This window comes from Coregonus lavaretus (assembly GCF_964263955.1).
Source record: "Coregonus lavaretus genome assembly, contig: HAP1_SCAFFOLD_4633, whole genome shotgun sequence".
Taxonomy (NCBI): domain Eukaryota; kingdom Metazoa; phylum Chordata; class Actinopteri; order Salmoniformes; family Salmonidae; genus Coregonus; species Coregonus lavaretus.
In genome coordinates this window covers 1-15,321 of record NW_028161646.1, presented here as the reverse complement: position 1 = coordinate 15,321, position 15,321 = coordinate 1, and the positions used below count along the sequence as shown (strand labels likewise).

General features: G+C 42.7%; 1 protein-coding gene across 1 annotated transcript in view; it reads left to right on the top strand.

The window, feature by feature from the left end:
* Positions 1-14,711, top strand: part of LOC311120296 (fibulin-5-like) — a gene marked incomplete at both ends in the record, with an annotated part of 31,346 nt that extends 16,635 nt beyond the window's left edge. Inside the window, 5 exons of the mRNA XM_084194922.1 lie at positions 5,381-5,497; positions 7,897-8,013; positions 8,385-8,507; positions 9,166-9,292; positions 14,513-14,711. Coding sequence (XP_084051048.1) covers positions 5,381-5,497; positions 7,897-8,013; positions 8,385-8,507; positions 9,166-9,292; positions 14,513-14,711 — 683 coding nt within the window. The remainder of the gene's footprint in view (positions 1-5,380; positions 5,498-7,896; positions 8,014-8,384; positions 8,508-9,165; positions 9,293-14,512) is intronic.
* Between the last annotated feature and the right edge of the window lie 610 nt (positions 14,712-15,321).

Genomic DNA, 15,321 nt, shown 5'->3' with positions numbered 1-15,321 from the left:
AGCTTACTCACTTAGCTGACTAGCCTTGCAAAAAAATTAATAACGTAAAAGTGGTGCGTGCATATGTGTTCACCCCCTTTTCAATGAAGCCCCTAAATAATATCTGGTGCAACCAATTACCTTCAGAAGTCACATAATTAGTTAAATGAAGTCCACCTGTGTGCAATCTAAGTGTCACATGATCTGTCACATGATCTCAGTATATATACACCTGTTCTGAAAGGCCCCAGAGCCTGCAACACCACTAAGCAAGGGGCACCACCAAGCAAGCGGCACCATGAAGACCAAGGAGCTCTCCAAACAGGTCAGGGACAAAGTTGTGGAGAAGTACAGATCAGGGTTGGGTTATAAAAAAATATCAGAAACTTTGAACATCCCACGGAGCACCATTAAATTAAAGAATATGGCACCACAACAAACCTGCCAAGAGAGGGCCGCCCAACAAAACTCACGGACCAGGCAAAGAAGGCATTAATCAGAGAGGCAACAAAGAGACCAAAGATAACCCTGAAGGAGCTGCAAAGCTCCACAGCGGAGATTGGAGTATCTGTTGATCATAGGATCACTAAAGCTGGGCTTTACGGAAGAGTGGCCAGAAAAAAGACATTGCTTAATGGAAAAAATAAGCAAACACGTTTGGTGTTCGCCAAAAGCGATGTGGGAGACTCCCCAAACATATGGAAGAAGGTACTCTGGTCAGATGAGACTACATTTGAGCTTTTTGGCCATCAAGGAAAACGCTATGTCTGGCGCAAACCCAACACCTCTCATCACCCCGAGAACACCATCCACACAGTGAAGCATGGTGGTGGCAGCATCATGCTGTTGGGATGTTTTTCATTGGCAGGGACTGGGAAACTGGTCAGAATTGAAGGAATGATGGATGGTGCTAAATACAGGGAAAGTCTCGAGGGAAACCTGTTTCAGTCTTCCAGAGATTTGAGACTGGGACAGAGGTTCACCTTCCAGCAGGACAATGACCCTAAGCATACTGCTAAAGCAACACTTGAGTGGTTTAAGGGGAAACATTTAAATCTCTTGGAATGGCCTAGTCAAAGCCCAGACCTCAATCCAATTGAGAATCTGTGGTATGACTTAAAGATTGCTGTACACCAGCGGAACCGATCCAACTTGAAGGAGCTGGAGCAGTTTTGCCTTGAAGAATGGGCAAAAATCCCAGTGGCTAGATCTACCAAGCTTATAGAGACATACCCCAAGCGACTTGCAGCTGTAATTGCTGCAAAAGGTGGCTCTACAAAGAATTGATTTTGGGGGGGGGGTGAATAGTTATGCACGCTCAAGTTTTCTGTTTTTTTTTTGTCTTATTTCTTGTTTGTTTCACAATAAAAAATATTTTGCATCTTCAAAGTGGTAGGCATGTTGTGTAAATCAAATGATACAAACCCCCCCAAAAATCCATTTTAATTCCAGGTTGTAAGGCAACAAAATAGGAAAAATGCCAAGGGGGGTGAATACTTTTACAAGCCACTATACATGTCAAGAGAACCAGTCAACAAGCCCACCTACCACAAATAAACCCAATGTGGTGGTGCAGAGCCATTGATCCACACCATCCTGAAGAATGACTCTAGCTCAGTGTTATATACTGGCCTTCGTCTTAGTGTTTTCTTTGACCATGTAGTGATTCTGCAGAAATTCTACACGGCTAACTTCAAAAATGCATATCACTGATCAAATACTGATAACCTTGATGAAGCTGAAGCTGAATCTACTCCAGGGTGATCGTGCTGAACGCTTCGCTGTGTCCCAGGGAGTAGCGAGCAGAATCCTTTTGCCTACTGGATTGACACACAATGGAGGAGCACATGAGGATCTACATTCCATGGCTGCCGAGGGAGACGTTCCAGAACACAATGCCTCAGTGCTTCAAAGAGAAGTTCCCCCAACACCACTCGCATCATTGACTGCTCTGAAACCACTCTTCAGAAAGCCCACAATATCTATTCCAAAGGGAGGTCATACAGCCACTATTATTCCAGAAATACTCTCAAGTATTTGGTTTCCATTGCTCCATATGGACTTGTTATGTTTCATGCATATGGAGGCAGATGCAGTGACGAGTTCATCACCCAAAACTCTGGCTTCCTGGAATACCTTAGGCCTGGCGATGAAGTTATGGCAGACAGGGGCTTCACCCTCGGAGATCTGCTGTATGAGAGGAAGGTAATCCTTGCCATACCAGCCTTCACTCAGAAAGGAGACCAGCTGTCTGACGAGGATGTCACAAGCACGAGAAGGATAGCTAATATACGTATACATGTTGAGAGAGTTATCAGACAACTCAAGGTGTTCAAAATCCTCTCCCAGACTGTTCCCATCAACCTGACGCACAAAATGGACAAAGTCCTTAGCATCTGTGCAGCACTTGTTAACATGCAGGGTGAGATCATCCATGAGGATGCCAAGTGAGCTGTGAGAATGTTCATACAAATGAAATGTAACTTTATACACTATAATTTCATCCACATGAGATACTGTGTGTGTATATATAGTTTCCTATTTAATCAGAATCATTTTAATGTTCCTACATTAGAAATGTACTGTAACTTCGCCTGTTCCTGATAATTACAGGCATCCAATAGGTGATGCTATCATGCCTCCTTCAATCTATTTCAAATACATTTTCTTCAACACCAAACTGTCTCTAACAGACCAAGAGGGAAGCCAACTGTTTATGAAGTGTCGCACGGTTTTCTTAATTAGTGCCCTTGAAAACCAAACCCAGAATCAAACTGAAAACACATTTGAAACCCTTAGACACGCCTCCTCTTCCTTCATTTCAAAATGTTAAGTGTCGAAGAAAATGTCAACAAACTTGAATTTCAGTGTTTTTATTAACACAATAATTTGCCAAGTGCGAGATGAATTACGGCATGCTCAGATAAGTTCATGAAGTGCAATACGAAAAGAAAGAGCGATACAAGGTACAATAAAAATATTCATAAATCATAAGGAGTTATCCGTAGGCATTAGATAAACATGTATGAAAATAGCTGTACAAGACTAGATATAAAAAAATAAAAAAACACCAAGAATTATGCAAATATAATCAGGTAAATTTGCATATGAAGAGAACTGTGCAAGACAACAACAAAAAAAAAACACCAATCAAGAGTTATGCTTAGATAATAAGGTAGCGCTGACAGAGAGCTTTACAAGGCACAAAACATAGGAACTATTTAAAAACACAGAAGTATTAGGCCCCTAGATACCACAGAGATGAACATATTTGGAGCACAGAGTTAGTCTGCCTCACTAGAACTCATCTACTATCCTTGGCAGCATATGTGTGAAATAGAATGCCTTCAGTTTAGGGATGACATCAGCACAGAACTTCACATCAAAAGGCACATCAGTAACAGCCTGCTTGGGATGGAGCCCAGACAAGCAGTTTGCATCTCTCCAGTCCTGTGCAGAACATGCCCATTTGCACCTGCAGGTAGTACCCACGGTCTCCATTAGGTGGCAGCTGACGAACCCCGTCCACCAGCTTCACGTCGGTGAGTTTTGCGTAGAGAACAGTTCGGTCAGAGACTCACACTTCTTACTCAGAACAGGACATTTGATTTCTAGAAGTTCTTGAGAGTTTAACACTCCACCTGGGCTTGCAGAAAGCCACGGCTCCTTGACACTCACTACTGTGCCTCTACTCTCCAGACTAAACCCACAGTTCTCCATCCATGTGAAGGCTCCTTGACACTCACTACTGTGCCTCTACTCTCCAGACTAAACCCACAGCTCTCCATCCATGTGTAGGCCACCTGCTCCTTCTCCTTGTCATGTGTGGTTGCTGAGTTCCCCCTGGAACCTGGGGAAGAGATGCTCCCGCACAAAGTTGTCGGGATTTGTTGAGGTGCGCACAGGAACCTTCTTTGCTGAGCTAGCAGTGAGCCGAAGTTTCCGCGCGTCACACCACTCTGTGCTTTAGCGACCTCCTCCAAGCTGTCACATTTCCACTCCTCCAGCTTAACATAAACGTCATAAAAATGACAAGCATTTCTGACACTGCATGTTGATGCAGTGTTCACCGTGAGGCTGCTGTAGCTGCTGTTTGGTTTAGCTTTGATGCACTTGTGCAGACGGCTCCCCACTGCAACATTGGCCACTTCCAAACTCTTCTTAAGTGCGTCGTGGGAGTGGTACGCAGGAGTTGGAGGTAGAGATGGAGAAGCGGCTGGGGTGCTGTCAGAGAACTTCGGCACTTGGTTTGTGAATTTTGAAACGGATCTCGCCTCGTCCTTTTTGGAGCTAAATTCCGCTGCGTCCCCGAGTTCCACTGGCCTTGCTCATCTGTACAGGACACCCCTGTCAATCCTCCATACACAGCATTCTGCACCTTCAACGAAACACTACTGTTAGAATAGTCAATTACAGTACAGAACACTAGTTTACCTGGTGTTCACAGCTGACTAGTTTACACAACTAGTAGGTTTAGGTTATGTTGGTAATTTTCCTATTTGATTGTAAAACTCACCTTGATTCTGTACCTACCTCATTGCCATTCGAGATTAGACTGATATACTTCCACAATGAGCCATTGAAACCAAGAACCGTGTGTGCATGTTGTAATAGTTAACGTTATCAGTTCTGGTCAGTGATATGGTATCATCACAATTAGCTAGCTAGCTAAGCAACTAGCTAACGTCAAACGTATCAGTCATAGAAAGGGTTACGATAAACAAAAAAGCCAGCGAGCTAGCTAACTTCCATAGTATTGCAGCTGCATGACTGCAAGACTTCCCCTGCAACACAAGAACTCCCTGCAGTCTCCATCGTGCCGACAGATGTGCTTTTGTAGCTCCTCATCTCTGACCCACAGAGAGACAAGACAAAATAATTGAAGATGTCTTCGTAGTTGATATGTGGCCCTTTTTTTTCCATATCGTCCTCCCACTATAATAATAATAATAATATGCCATTTAGCAGACACTTTTATCCAAAGCGACTTACAGTCATGTGTGCATACATTTTTAACGTATGGGTGGTCCCGGGGATCAAACCCACTACCCTGGCGTTACAAGCGCCGTGCTCTACCAATTGAGCTACAGAGGACCACTCTTGAATAATCCACGGATGTGGCACAGACTTGCCATTCTACTTTGAAAGGTTTTTCTTGGTATGATCCCACGACATTTTGAGCTAGCTAGCTAATGTTCCCAAAACGGCAAGAACGCCACAACGGAAGTCCTCCACAAAACAGAACGTTCAGACATTTGTTTTGTTTTCTGGGTTCTTAAATAAGGTGAATATGTCTAATAGTTGTTTTTTTGCTGTGTCAAACTTTGCTTCCCCCTGATTGTTCCACGTCTCTTTGTGTTTCCAGACATTGATTGTTTAACTTCCACCTCTCTGTGTCCAGATATTGATGAGTGCCGCTATGGGTACTGCCAGCAGCTGTGCGCCAACGTGCCAGGCTCCTACTCCTGCTCCTGTAACCCTGGCTTCCTCCTCAACCCTGACAGCAGGACCTGCCAAGGTGGGCACACACACACACGTACACACTGGCATCCATGCATGCACCCATATACTCACACATACACATACACACATATACTGTGAAGGGAGTAGTACACAGCGTTGTACGAGATCTTCAGTTTCTTGGCAAGAATAGACTGACGAGTTTCAGAAGAAGGTTATTTGTTTCTGGCAATTTTGAGCCTGTAATCGAACCCACAATTGCTGAGGCTCCAGATACTCAACTAGTCTCAAGAAGGCCAGTTTTATTGCTTCTTTAATCAGCACAACAGTTTTCAGCTGTGCTAACATAATTGCAAAAGGGTTTTCTAATGATAAATTAGCCTTTTAAAATTATAAACTTGGATTAGCAACCACAACGTGCCATTGGAACACAGGACTGATGGTTGCTGATAACGGGCCTCTGTACGCCTATGTAGATATTCCATTAAAAATAAGCCGTTTCCAGCTACAATAGCCATTTACAACATTAACAATGTCTACACTGTATTTCGGATCAATTTGCTGTTATTTTAATGGACAAAAAAATTGCTTTTCTATCGAAAACAAGGACATTTATAAGTGACCCCAAACTTTTGAACAGTAGTGTATTTAATTGTAATTTTTGGTCAACGATCTACACAAAATACTCTAATGTCAAAGTGGAGGAAACATTTTAACATTTGTAAAAATGAAAAAGAAAACACTAATATATCATGATTAGATGAGTATTCAACCCCCTGAGTCAATATATGCTAGAATCACCTTTAGCAGCGATAACAGCTGTGAGTCTTTCTGGGTAAGTCTCTAAGAGCTTTCCACACCTGGATTGTGTAACATTTGCCCGTTATTATTTTCATAATTCTTCAAGCTCTGTCAAATTGGTTATTGATCATTGCTAGATAACCATTTTCAGGTCTTGCCATAGATTTTCAAGCAGATTTAAGTCAAAACTGTAACTCGGCCACTCAGGAACATTCACTGTCTTCTTGGTAAGCAACTCCAGTGTAGATTTGGCCTTGTGTTTTAGGTTATTGTCCTGCTGAAAGGTGAGTTAATCTCCCAATGTCTGGTGGAAAGCAGACTGAAGCAGGTTTACCTCTAGGATTTTGCCTGTGCTTAGCTCCATTCCGTTTCTTTTTTATCCAGAAAAACTCCCCAGTCCTTAACGATTACAATCATAACATGATGCAGCCACCACTAAGCTTGAAAATATGGAGAGTGGTACTCAGTAATGTGTTGTATTGGATTTGCCCCAAACATAACACTTTGTTTTCAGGACAAAAAGTTAATTGCTTTGAAACATTTTTTTGCAGTATTACTTCAGTGCCTTGTTGAAAACAGGATGCATGTTTTGGAATATTTGTATTCTGTACTTTTCACTCTGTCATTTAGGTTTGTTGATCCATCCTCAGTTTTCTCCTATCACAGCCTTTAAACTCTGTAACTATTTTAAAGTCACCATTGGCCTCATGGTGAAATCTATCAGCAGTTTCCTTCCTCTCCGGCAACTGAGTTAGGAAGGACACCTGTATCTTTGTTGTGACTGGGTGTATTGATACAGCATCCAAAATGTAATTAATTGATTAACTTCAACATGCTCAAAGGGATATTCAATGTCTGCTTTTTAAATGTTTACCCATCTACCAATAGGTGCCCTTCTTTGCGAGGCATTGGAAAACCTCCCTGGTCTTTGTGGTTGAATTTGTGTTTGAAATTCACTGCTCGACTGAGGGACCTTACAGATAATTGTATGTGTGGGGTACAGAGATTAAGTAGTCATTCAAAAATCATGTTAAACACTATTATTGCACACAGAGTAAGTCCATGCAACTTATTATGAGACTTGTTGAGCACATTTTTACTCCTGAACTTATTTAGGCTTGACATAACAAAGGAGTTGAATACTTCTTGACTCAAGACATTCCAGCTTTTCATTTTTTATTAATTATTTTTTTTTTTTAATGACATTATGGGGTATTGTGTGTAGGCCAGTGACAATACATCTCCATTTAATCAATTTAAAATGTAGGCTGTAACACAACAAAATGGGGAAAAAGTCAAGGGGTGTGAATACTTTCTGTTACTCTAACCTCCTGCTTCAACACCTGTAATCAAATCAAATCAAAAATCAAATCAAATTGTATTGGTCACATGCGCCGAATACAACAGGTGCAGACATTACAGTGAAATGCTTACTTACAGCCCTTAACCAACAGTGTATTTATTTTTTACAAAAAAAGTAAAAATAAAACAACAACAAAAAAAGTGTTGAGAGAAAAAAGAGCAGAAGTAAAATAAAGTGACAGTAGGGAGGCTATATATACAGGGGGGTACCGTTGCAGAGTCGATGTGCGGGGGCACATTGTGGTAATGTTGTAGTGAAGGTGTTACTCAAACCTCCTGCTTTCTCCTCTCTAGATGTGGATGAGTGCGAGGATAACCCCTGTACCCACGGCTGTTTCAACACCTACGGCTCCTACATGTGTAACTGTGAAGAGGGATTTGAGCTGGCTTCTGATGGGACCACGTGCAATGGTGATGACGCGAGATCAAATATGTTCCGTGTTACAGTAACCAAAGAGAAGGCTGTCCGTCCCAAATAGCACCCTATTCCCTATATAGTGCACTATGTTTGACCAGAGCGCAATGGTGCACTATATAGGGAATTTGGTGCCATTTGGAACGCACAAAATTGTTGAAGTGCGACAGATAAAGGAGGTCTATCCTAGTGATCCATAACGATCCAAATCATTATTTTACATCTAGCTATGGTTCAGTCATTATTTGTGCACCTCCTTTACACTTTGAACTGTAATTCTTGGGCAATACTGTAATGACAGTGATGACTATTATGTGATGTACTGTGGTGTTATGTGATAACTACTAATGCTGAGTATCACCTGTAGATTTGGACGAGTGTGGTTTCTCTGAGTTTCTGTGCCAGCACAACTGCGTAAACACACCTGGCTCCTTCCAGTGTCACTGCCCAGGGGGATACTACATTTATGAGGATGGGAGGAGCTGTGAAGGTAATAATCTGTCGGCATGACAGGAGACTGACTTACTGGGTGAATCTCAAGATACTTTTCCTTGCTTCCTCTCTCCTCGCTTCTTACTCAAAATGTCAGAGGAAACTGAGGATCTTCTCTCCAATTCTGTCCTCGTTTACCTCTGGCATTTTTAAGAAGGACGTGAGGAGAATACTTTTTAGATTCACCCTGGGACTAACTTTACCATAACCTTTCTAGATAGGACTAGATAGATGTAAACCTACAGGAGGGTATCTCTCCAGGAACAGGGTTGGAGAGCCCTGGACTAGATAGATGTAAACCTACAGGAGGGTATCTCTCCAGGAACAGGGTTGGAGAGCCCTGGACTAGATAGATGTAAACCTACAGGAGGGTATCTCTCCAGGAACAGGGTTGGAGAGCCCTGGACTAGATAGATGTAAACCTACAGGAGGGTATCTCTCCAGGAACAGGGTTGAAGAGCCCTGGACTAGATAGATGTAAACCTACAGGAGGGTATCTCTCCAGGAACAGGGTTGGAGAGCCCTTTTATTATAGTATACCAAAGCTAATTGCTTGTTTGTTTGTGTAATAATAATATTTGTAAATTGTTATAATGGATGATGTTGCCGATGTTGTTGTCTAACTGACGTGAATTGTTGTGTGTTTGATTTTGAAGATATCAATGAATGTGAGACTGGTAACAACACGTGTAGAACAGCACAAGTATGTTTCAATTTCCAGGGAGGCTATACATGCTTGGATCCGCTAAAATGTGATCCACCGTACGTTGAACTCAGTGACAAGTGAGTGCACTCAATACTATTTCTCTCTAAGGACTGTGTTTCATATATGTCTAGTCAATACCTCTCATCTCTCATTATAATGATTATAACTTAAAAAATTGTATTACCACCTTTATGAAATCAGAAGTTTTTTAAGTGATACACTACTTGACCAAAAGTATGTGGACACCTGCTCGTCAAACATCTCATTCCAAAATCATGGGCATTAATATGGAGTTGGTCCCCCCTTTGCTGCTATAACAGCCTCCACTCTTCTGGGAAGGCATGACTGTACGTCGCTTTGGATAAAAGCGTCTGCTAAATGGCATATTATAATTTATTGTAAGGCTTTCCACTAGATGTTGGAACATGCTGTGGGGACTTGCTTCCATTCAGCCACAAGAGCATTAGTGAGGTCGGGCACTGATGTTGGGCGATTACGCCTGGCTCGCGGTCTGCGATCCAATTCATCCCAAAGGTGTTCGATGGGGTTGAGGTCAGGGCTCTGTGCAGGCCAATCAAGTTCTTCCACACCGATCTCAACAAACCATTTCTGTATGGACCTCGCTTTGTGCACGGGGGCATTCTCATGCTGAAACAGGAAAGGGCCTTCCCCAAACTGTTACCACAAATTTGGAAGCACAGAATCATCTAGAATGTCATTGTATGCTGTAGCATTAATGTTTCCCTTCACTGGAACTAAGAGGCCTAGCCCGAACCATGAAAAACAGCCCCAGACCATTGTTCCTCCTCCACCAAACTTTACAGTTGGCACTATGCATTCGGGCAGGTAGCGTTCTCCTGGCATCCGCCAAACCCAGATTTGTAAGTCGGACTGCCAGATGGTGAAGCGTGATTCATCACTCAGGAGAGCGCGTTTCCACTGCTCCAGAGTCCAATGGCAGCAAGCTTTACACCACTCCAGCCAACGCTTGGCATTGCCCATGGTGATCTTTTGGCTTGTGTGCGGCTGCCATGGAAACCCATTTCATGAAGCTGCCAACGAACAGTTCTTGTGCTGACATTGCTTCAAGAGGCAATTTGGAACTCGGTAGTGAGTGTTGCAACCGAGGACAGAAGATATGACTGTGTGCTCGATTTTATACACCTGTCAGCAACGGGTGTGGGCTGAAATAGCAGAATTCACTCATTTGAAGGGGTGTCCACATACTTTTGTATATATATCGTGTGTGTCTGTCAGTAACCAGGTTTCCGTCCCACCTTTTTAATGCGAGTAAAGTCCAGTGGATAAAAAATGTCACGACAGGCTTGATGGAAACAGCTAATTTGTCGGTGAACTTTTCCAAATGTCGACAAATAAAAATACACTACAAAAAGGTGGGATCTTTTTGTGTCCGCAAAATTAGTTATGTGAGAAATGGTGGTGGAAACGCCTTTTTATGTGCAAATATTGACATAATTACTATCATATCGAAGTAAAGTTGGAGTCACGTGATGACATGTTGTGTGGTCCTCCCACTACGACTCGGGAAAGCATGCAGTTCATTAGCCTACAGATTAAATACATTTTGATGAACTTCACAGGGTGGTGAAAGTACACGGTGATGAGTTTGATGCTCCTTTCCCAATACATATCGAGGGTCTTATTCTGGTGACATGATGATCGATGTTTGGCTGGCGTTTGACAAATAAAAAATAATCTAGCTCTTTTGTCCATTATAATCTCATCATGTAGGCTATACCCACACACGGGCCAAGAACATTCGCTATATACCCCTTTTTTTTGTGTAAAATGTGATGGAAACCCATTTAACTTGTATTATTTATTCGGTATATGGGAATTTTAACCACATACGTTTTTTTTTATGCACACTGCGTCATCATGCACATCCTTTTATCCGCAACAATTACATTTGATGGTGGGAAAACGCTAATAGTTTTGCAGATGTTTTTATTATTCGGATGGAAATCTGTCGCCAATTGGATGGAAACCTAGTTAGTGATCATGAGTTATACTTCTGATGTTTAGGTGTATATACAGTATCAGTCAAAAGTTTGGACACACCGACTCAATCCAGGGTTTTTCTTTATTTTTTACTATTTTCTACATTGTAGAATAATAGTGAAGACATCAAAACTATGAAATAACACAGTGAATCATGTAGTAACCCAAAAAAAGTGTTAAACAAATCAAAATATATTTTATATTTGAGATTCTTCAAAGTAGCTGATGACAGCTTTGCACACTCTTGGCATTCTCTCAACCAGCTTCATGAGGTAGTCACCTGGAACGCATTTCAATTAACAGGTGTGCCTTCTTAAAAGTGAATTTGTGGAATTTCTTTCCTTCTTAATGTGTTTGAGCCAATCAGTTGCGTAGTGACAAGGTAGGGGTGGTATACAGAAGATAGCCTTATTTGGTAAAAGAAACGACAGTCCATCATTACTTTAAGACATGAAGGTCAGTCAATCCGGAAAATGTCTTCTTCAAGAGCAGTCGCAAAAACCTTCAAGCGCTATGATGAAACTGGCTCTCATGAAGACCGCCACAGGACAGGAAGACCCAGAGTTACCTCTGCTGCAGAGGATAAGTTCATTACAGTTACCAGCCTCAGAAATCGGCAATTAACTGCACCTCAGATTGCAGCCCAAATAAATGCTTCACAGAGTTCAAGTAACAGACACATCTCAATATCAACTGTTCAGAGGAGACGGCGTGAATCAGGCCTTCATGGTCGAATTGCTGCAAAGAAACCACTACTAAAGTACACCAATAAGAAGAAGAGACTTGCTTGGGCCAAGAAACACGAGCAATGGACATAGACCGGTGGAAATCTGTCCTTTGGTCTGATGAGTCCAAATCTGAGATTTTTGGTTCCAACCACTGTGTCTTTGTGAGTAGGTGAATGGATGATCTCCGCATGTGTGGTTCCCACCGTGAAGCATGGAGGAGGAGGTGTGATGCTGCTTTGCTGGTGACACTGTCTGTGATTTATTTAGAATTCAAGGCACACTTAACCAGCATGGCTACCACAGCATTCTGCAGCGATACGCCATCCCATCTGGTCTGCACTTAGTGGGACTATCATTTGTTTTTCAACAGGACAGGGCTATTTAACCAAGAAGAAGAGTGATGGAGTGCTGCGTCAGATGACCTGGCCTCCACAATCACCCGACCTCAACCCAATTGAGATGCTTTGGGATGAGTTGGATCGCAGAGTGAAGATAAAGCAGCCAACAAGTGCTCAGAATATGTGGGAACTCCTTCAAGACTGTTGGAAAAGCATTCCAGGTGACTACCTCATGAAGCTGGTTGAAAGAATGCCAAGAGTGTGCAAAGCTGTCATCAATACAAAGGGTGGCTACTTTGAAGAATCTAAAATATAACACACAGTGGTTTGCGAATGTATTCACCCCCCTTGGCATTTTTCCTATTTTGTTGCCTTACAACCTGGAATTAAAATGGATTTTTGGGGGGTTTGTATCATTTGATTTACACAACATGCCTACCACTTTGAAGATGAAAAATATGTTTTATTGTGAAACAAACAAGAAATAAGACAAAAAAACAGAACTTGAGCGTGCATAACTATTCACCCCCCCAAAGTCAATACTTTGTAGAGCAACCTTTTGCAGCAATTACAGCTGCAGGTCTCTTGGGGTATGTCTCTATAAGCTTGGCACATCTAGCCACTGGGATTTCTGCCCATTCTTCAAAGCAAAACTGCTCCAGCTCCTTCAAGTTGGATAGGTTCCGATGGTGTACAGCAATCTATAAGTCATACCACAGATTCTCAATTGGATTGAGGTCTGGGCTTTGACTAGGCCATTCCAAGACATTTAAATGTTTCCCCTTAAACCACTCAAGTGTTGCTTTAGCAGTATGCTTAGGGTCATTGTCCTGCTGGAAGGTGAACCTCTGTCCCAGTCTCAAATCTCTGGAAGACTGAAACAGGTTTCCCTCAAGACTTTCCCTGTATTTAGCACCATCCATCATTCCTTCAATTCTGACCAGTTTTCCAGTCCCTGCCAATGAAAAACATCCCCACAGCATGATGCTGCCACCACCATGCTTTACTGTGGGGATGGTGTTCTCGGGGTGATGAGAGGTGTTGGGTTTGCGCCAGACATAGCGTTTTCCTTGATGGCCAAAAAGCTCAATTTTAGTCTCATCTGACCAGAGTACCTTCTTCCATATGTTTGGGGAGTCTCCCACATGCCTTTTGGCGAACACCAAACGTGTTTGCTTATTTATTTCTTTAAGCAGAGTGTACGGCTTAAAGTGGTCCTATGGGCAAATACTCCAATCTCCACTGTGGAGCTTTGCAGCTATTTCAGGGTTATCTTTGGTCTCTTTGTTGCCTCTCTGATTAATGCCCTTCTTGCCTGGTCCATGAGTTTTGGTGTGCGGCCCTCTCTTGGTAGGTTTGTTGTGGTGCCATATTCTTTCCATGTTTTAATAATGGATTTAATAGTGCTCTGAGGGATGTTCAAAGTTGCGGATATTTTTTTATAACCCAACCCTGATCTGTACTTCTCCACAACTTTGTCCCTGACCTGTTTGGAGAGTTCCTTGGTCTTCATGGTGCCGCTTGCTTGGTGGTGCCCCTTGCTTAGTGGTGTTGCAGACTCTGGGGCCTTTCAGAACAGGTGTATATATACTGAGATCATGTGACACTTAGATTGCACACAGTTGGACTTTATTTAACTAATTATGTGACTTCTGAAGGTAATGGGTTGCACCAGATCTTATTTAGGGGCTTCATAGCAAAGGGGGTGAATACATATGCATGCACCACTTTTCCGTTATTTATTTTTTAGAATTTTTTGAAACTAGTCAGTTTTTTTCATTTCACTTCACCAATTTGGACTATTTTGTGTATGTCCATTACATGAAATCCAAATAAAAATCAATTTAAATTACAGGTTGTAATGCAACAAAATAGGAAAAACGCCAAGGGGGATGAATAATTTTGCAAGGCACTGTATATTTTGATTTGTTTAACACTTTTTTGGTTACTACATGATTCCATATGTGTAATTTCATAATGTTGATGCCTTCACTATTATTCTACAATGTAGAAAATAGTAAAAATAAAGAAAAAACTTTGAATGAGTAGGTGTGTCCAAACTTTTGACTGGTACTGTATATAAAACACAGGCAAATCTAATAAATTAATATTTTAATGTTTTCATTTTAGGTGATCTTAAAAGTACCTACTATACTGTCATATATTAACCTTAAAATAACCAAGCTTCAAATGTTTTTTTTCTCACCAGTCAGTGTATGTGTAGTGCTGAGAACCCAGCCTGTAGAGACAGGCCCTTCACCATCCTGTACCGCCACATGGACCTGTCCTCAGGCCGCGGTGTCCCAGCAGACATCTTCCAGATGCAGGCCACCACGCGATACCCCGGAGCTTTCTATATCTTCCAGATCAAAGGACCGGGCAACGAGGGACGAGAGTTCTACATGAGGGTGAGAGAGGGAGGGAGGGAGGGAGGAGAGTTCTACATGAGGGTGAGGGAGGGAGGAGAGTTCTACATGAGGGAGGGAGGGAGGGAGGGAGGAGAGTTCTACATTAGGGTGAGGGAGGGAGGGAGGAGAGTTCTACATTAGGGTGAGGGAGGGAGGGAGGGAGGGAGGAGAGTTATACATGAGGGTGAGGGAGGGAGGGAGGAGAGTTCTACATGAGGAAGGGAGGGAGGAGAGTTCTACATGAGGGTGAGGGAGAGAGGGAGGAGAGTTCTACATGAGGGTGAGGGAGGGAGGGAGGAGAGTTCTACATGAGGAAGGGGAGGGAGGGAGGAGAGTTCTACATTAGGAGGGAGGGAGGGAGGGAGGGAGGAGAGTTCTACATTAGGGTGAGGGAGGAGGGAGGAGAGTTCTACATGAGGGAGGGAGGGAGGGAGGAGAGTTCTACATTAGGGTGAGGGAGGGAGGGAGGAGAGTTCTACATGAGGGTGAGGGAGGGAGGGGAGGGAGGAGAGTTCTACATGAGTGTGAGGGAGGGAGGGAGGAGAGTTCTACATGAGGGTGAGAGAGGGAGGGAGGAGAGTTCTACATGAGGGAGGAGGAGGGAGGGGAG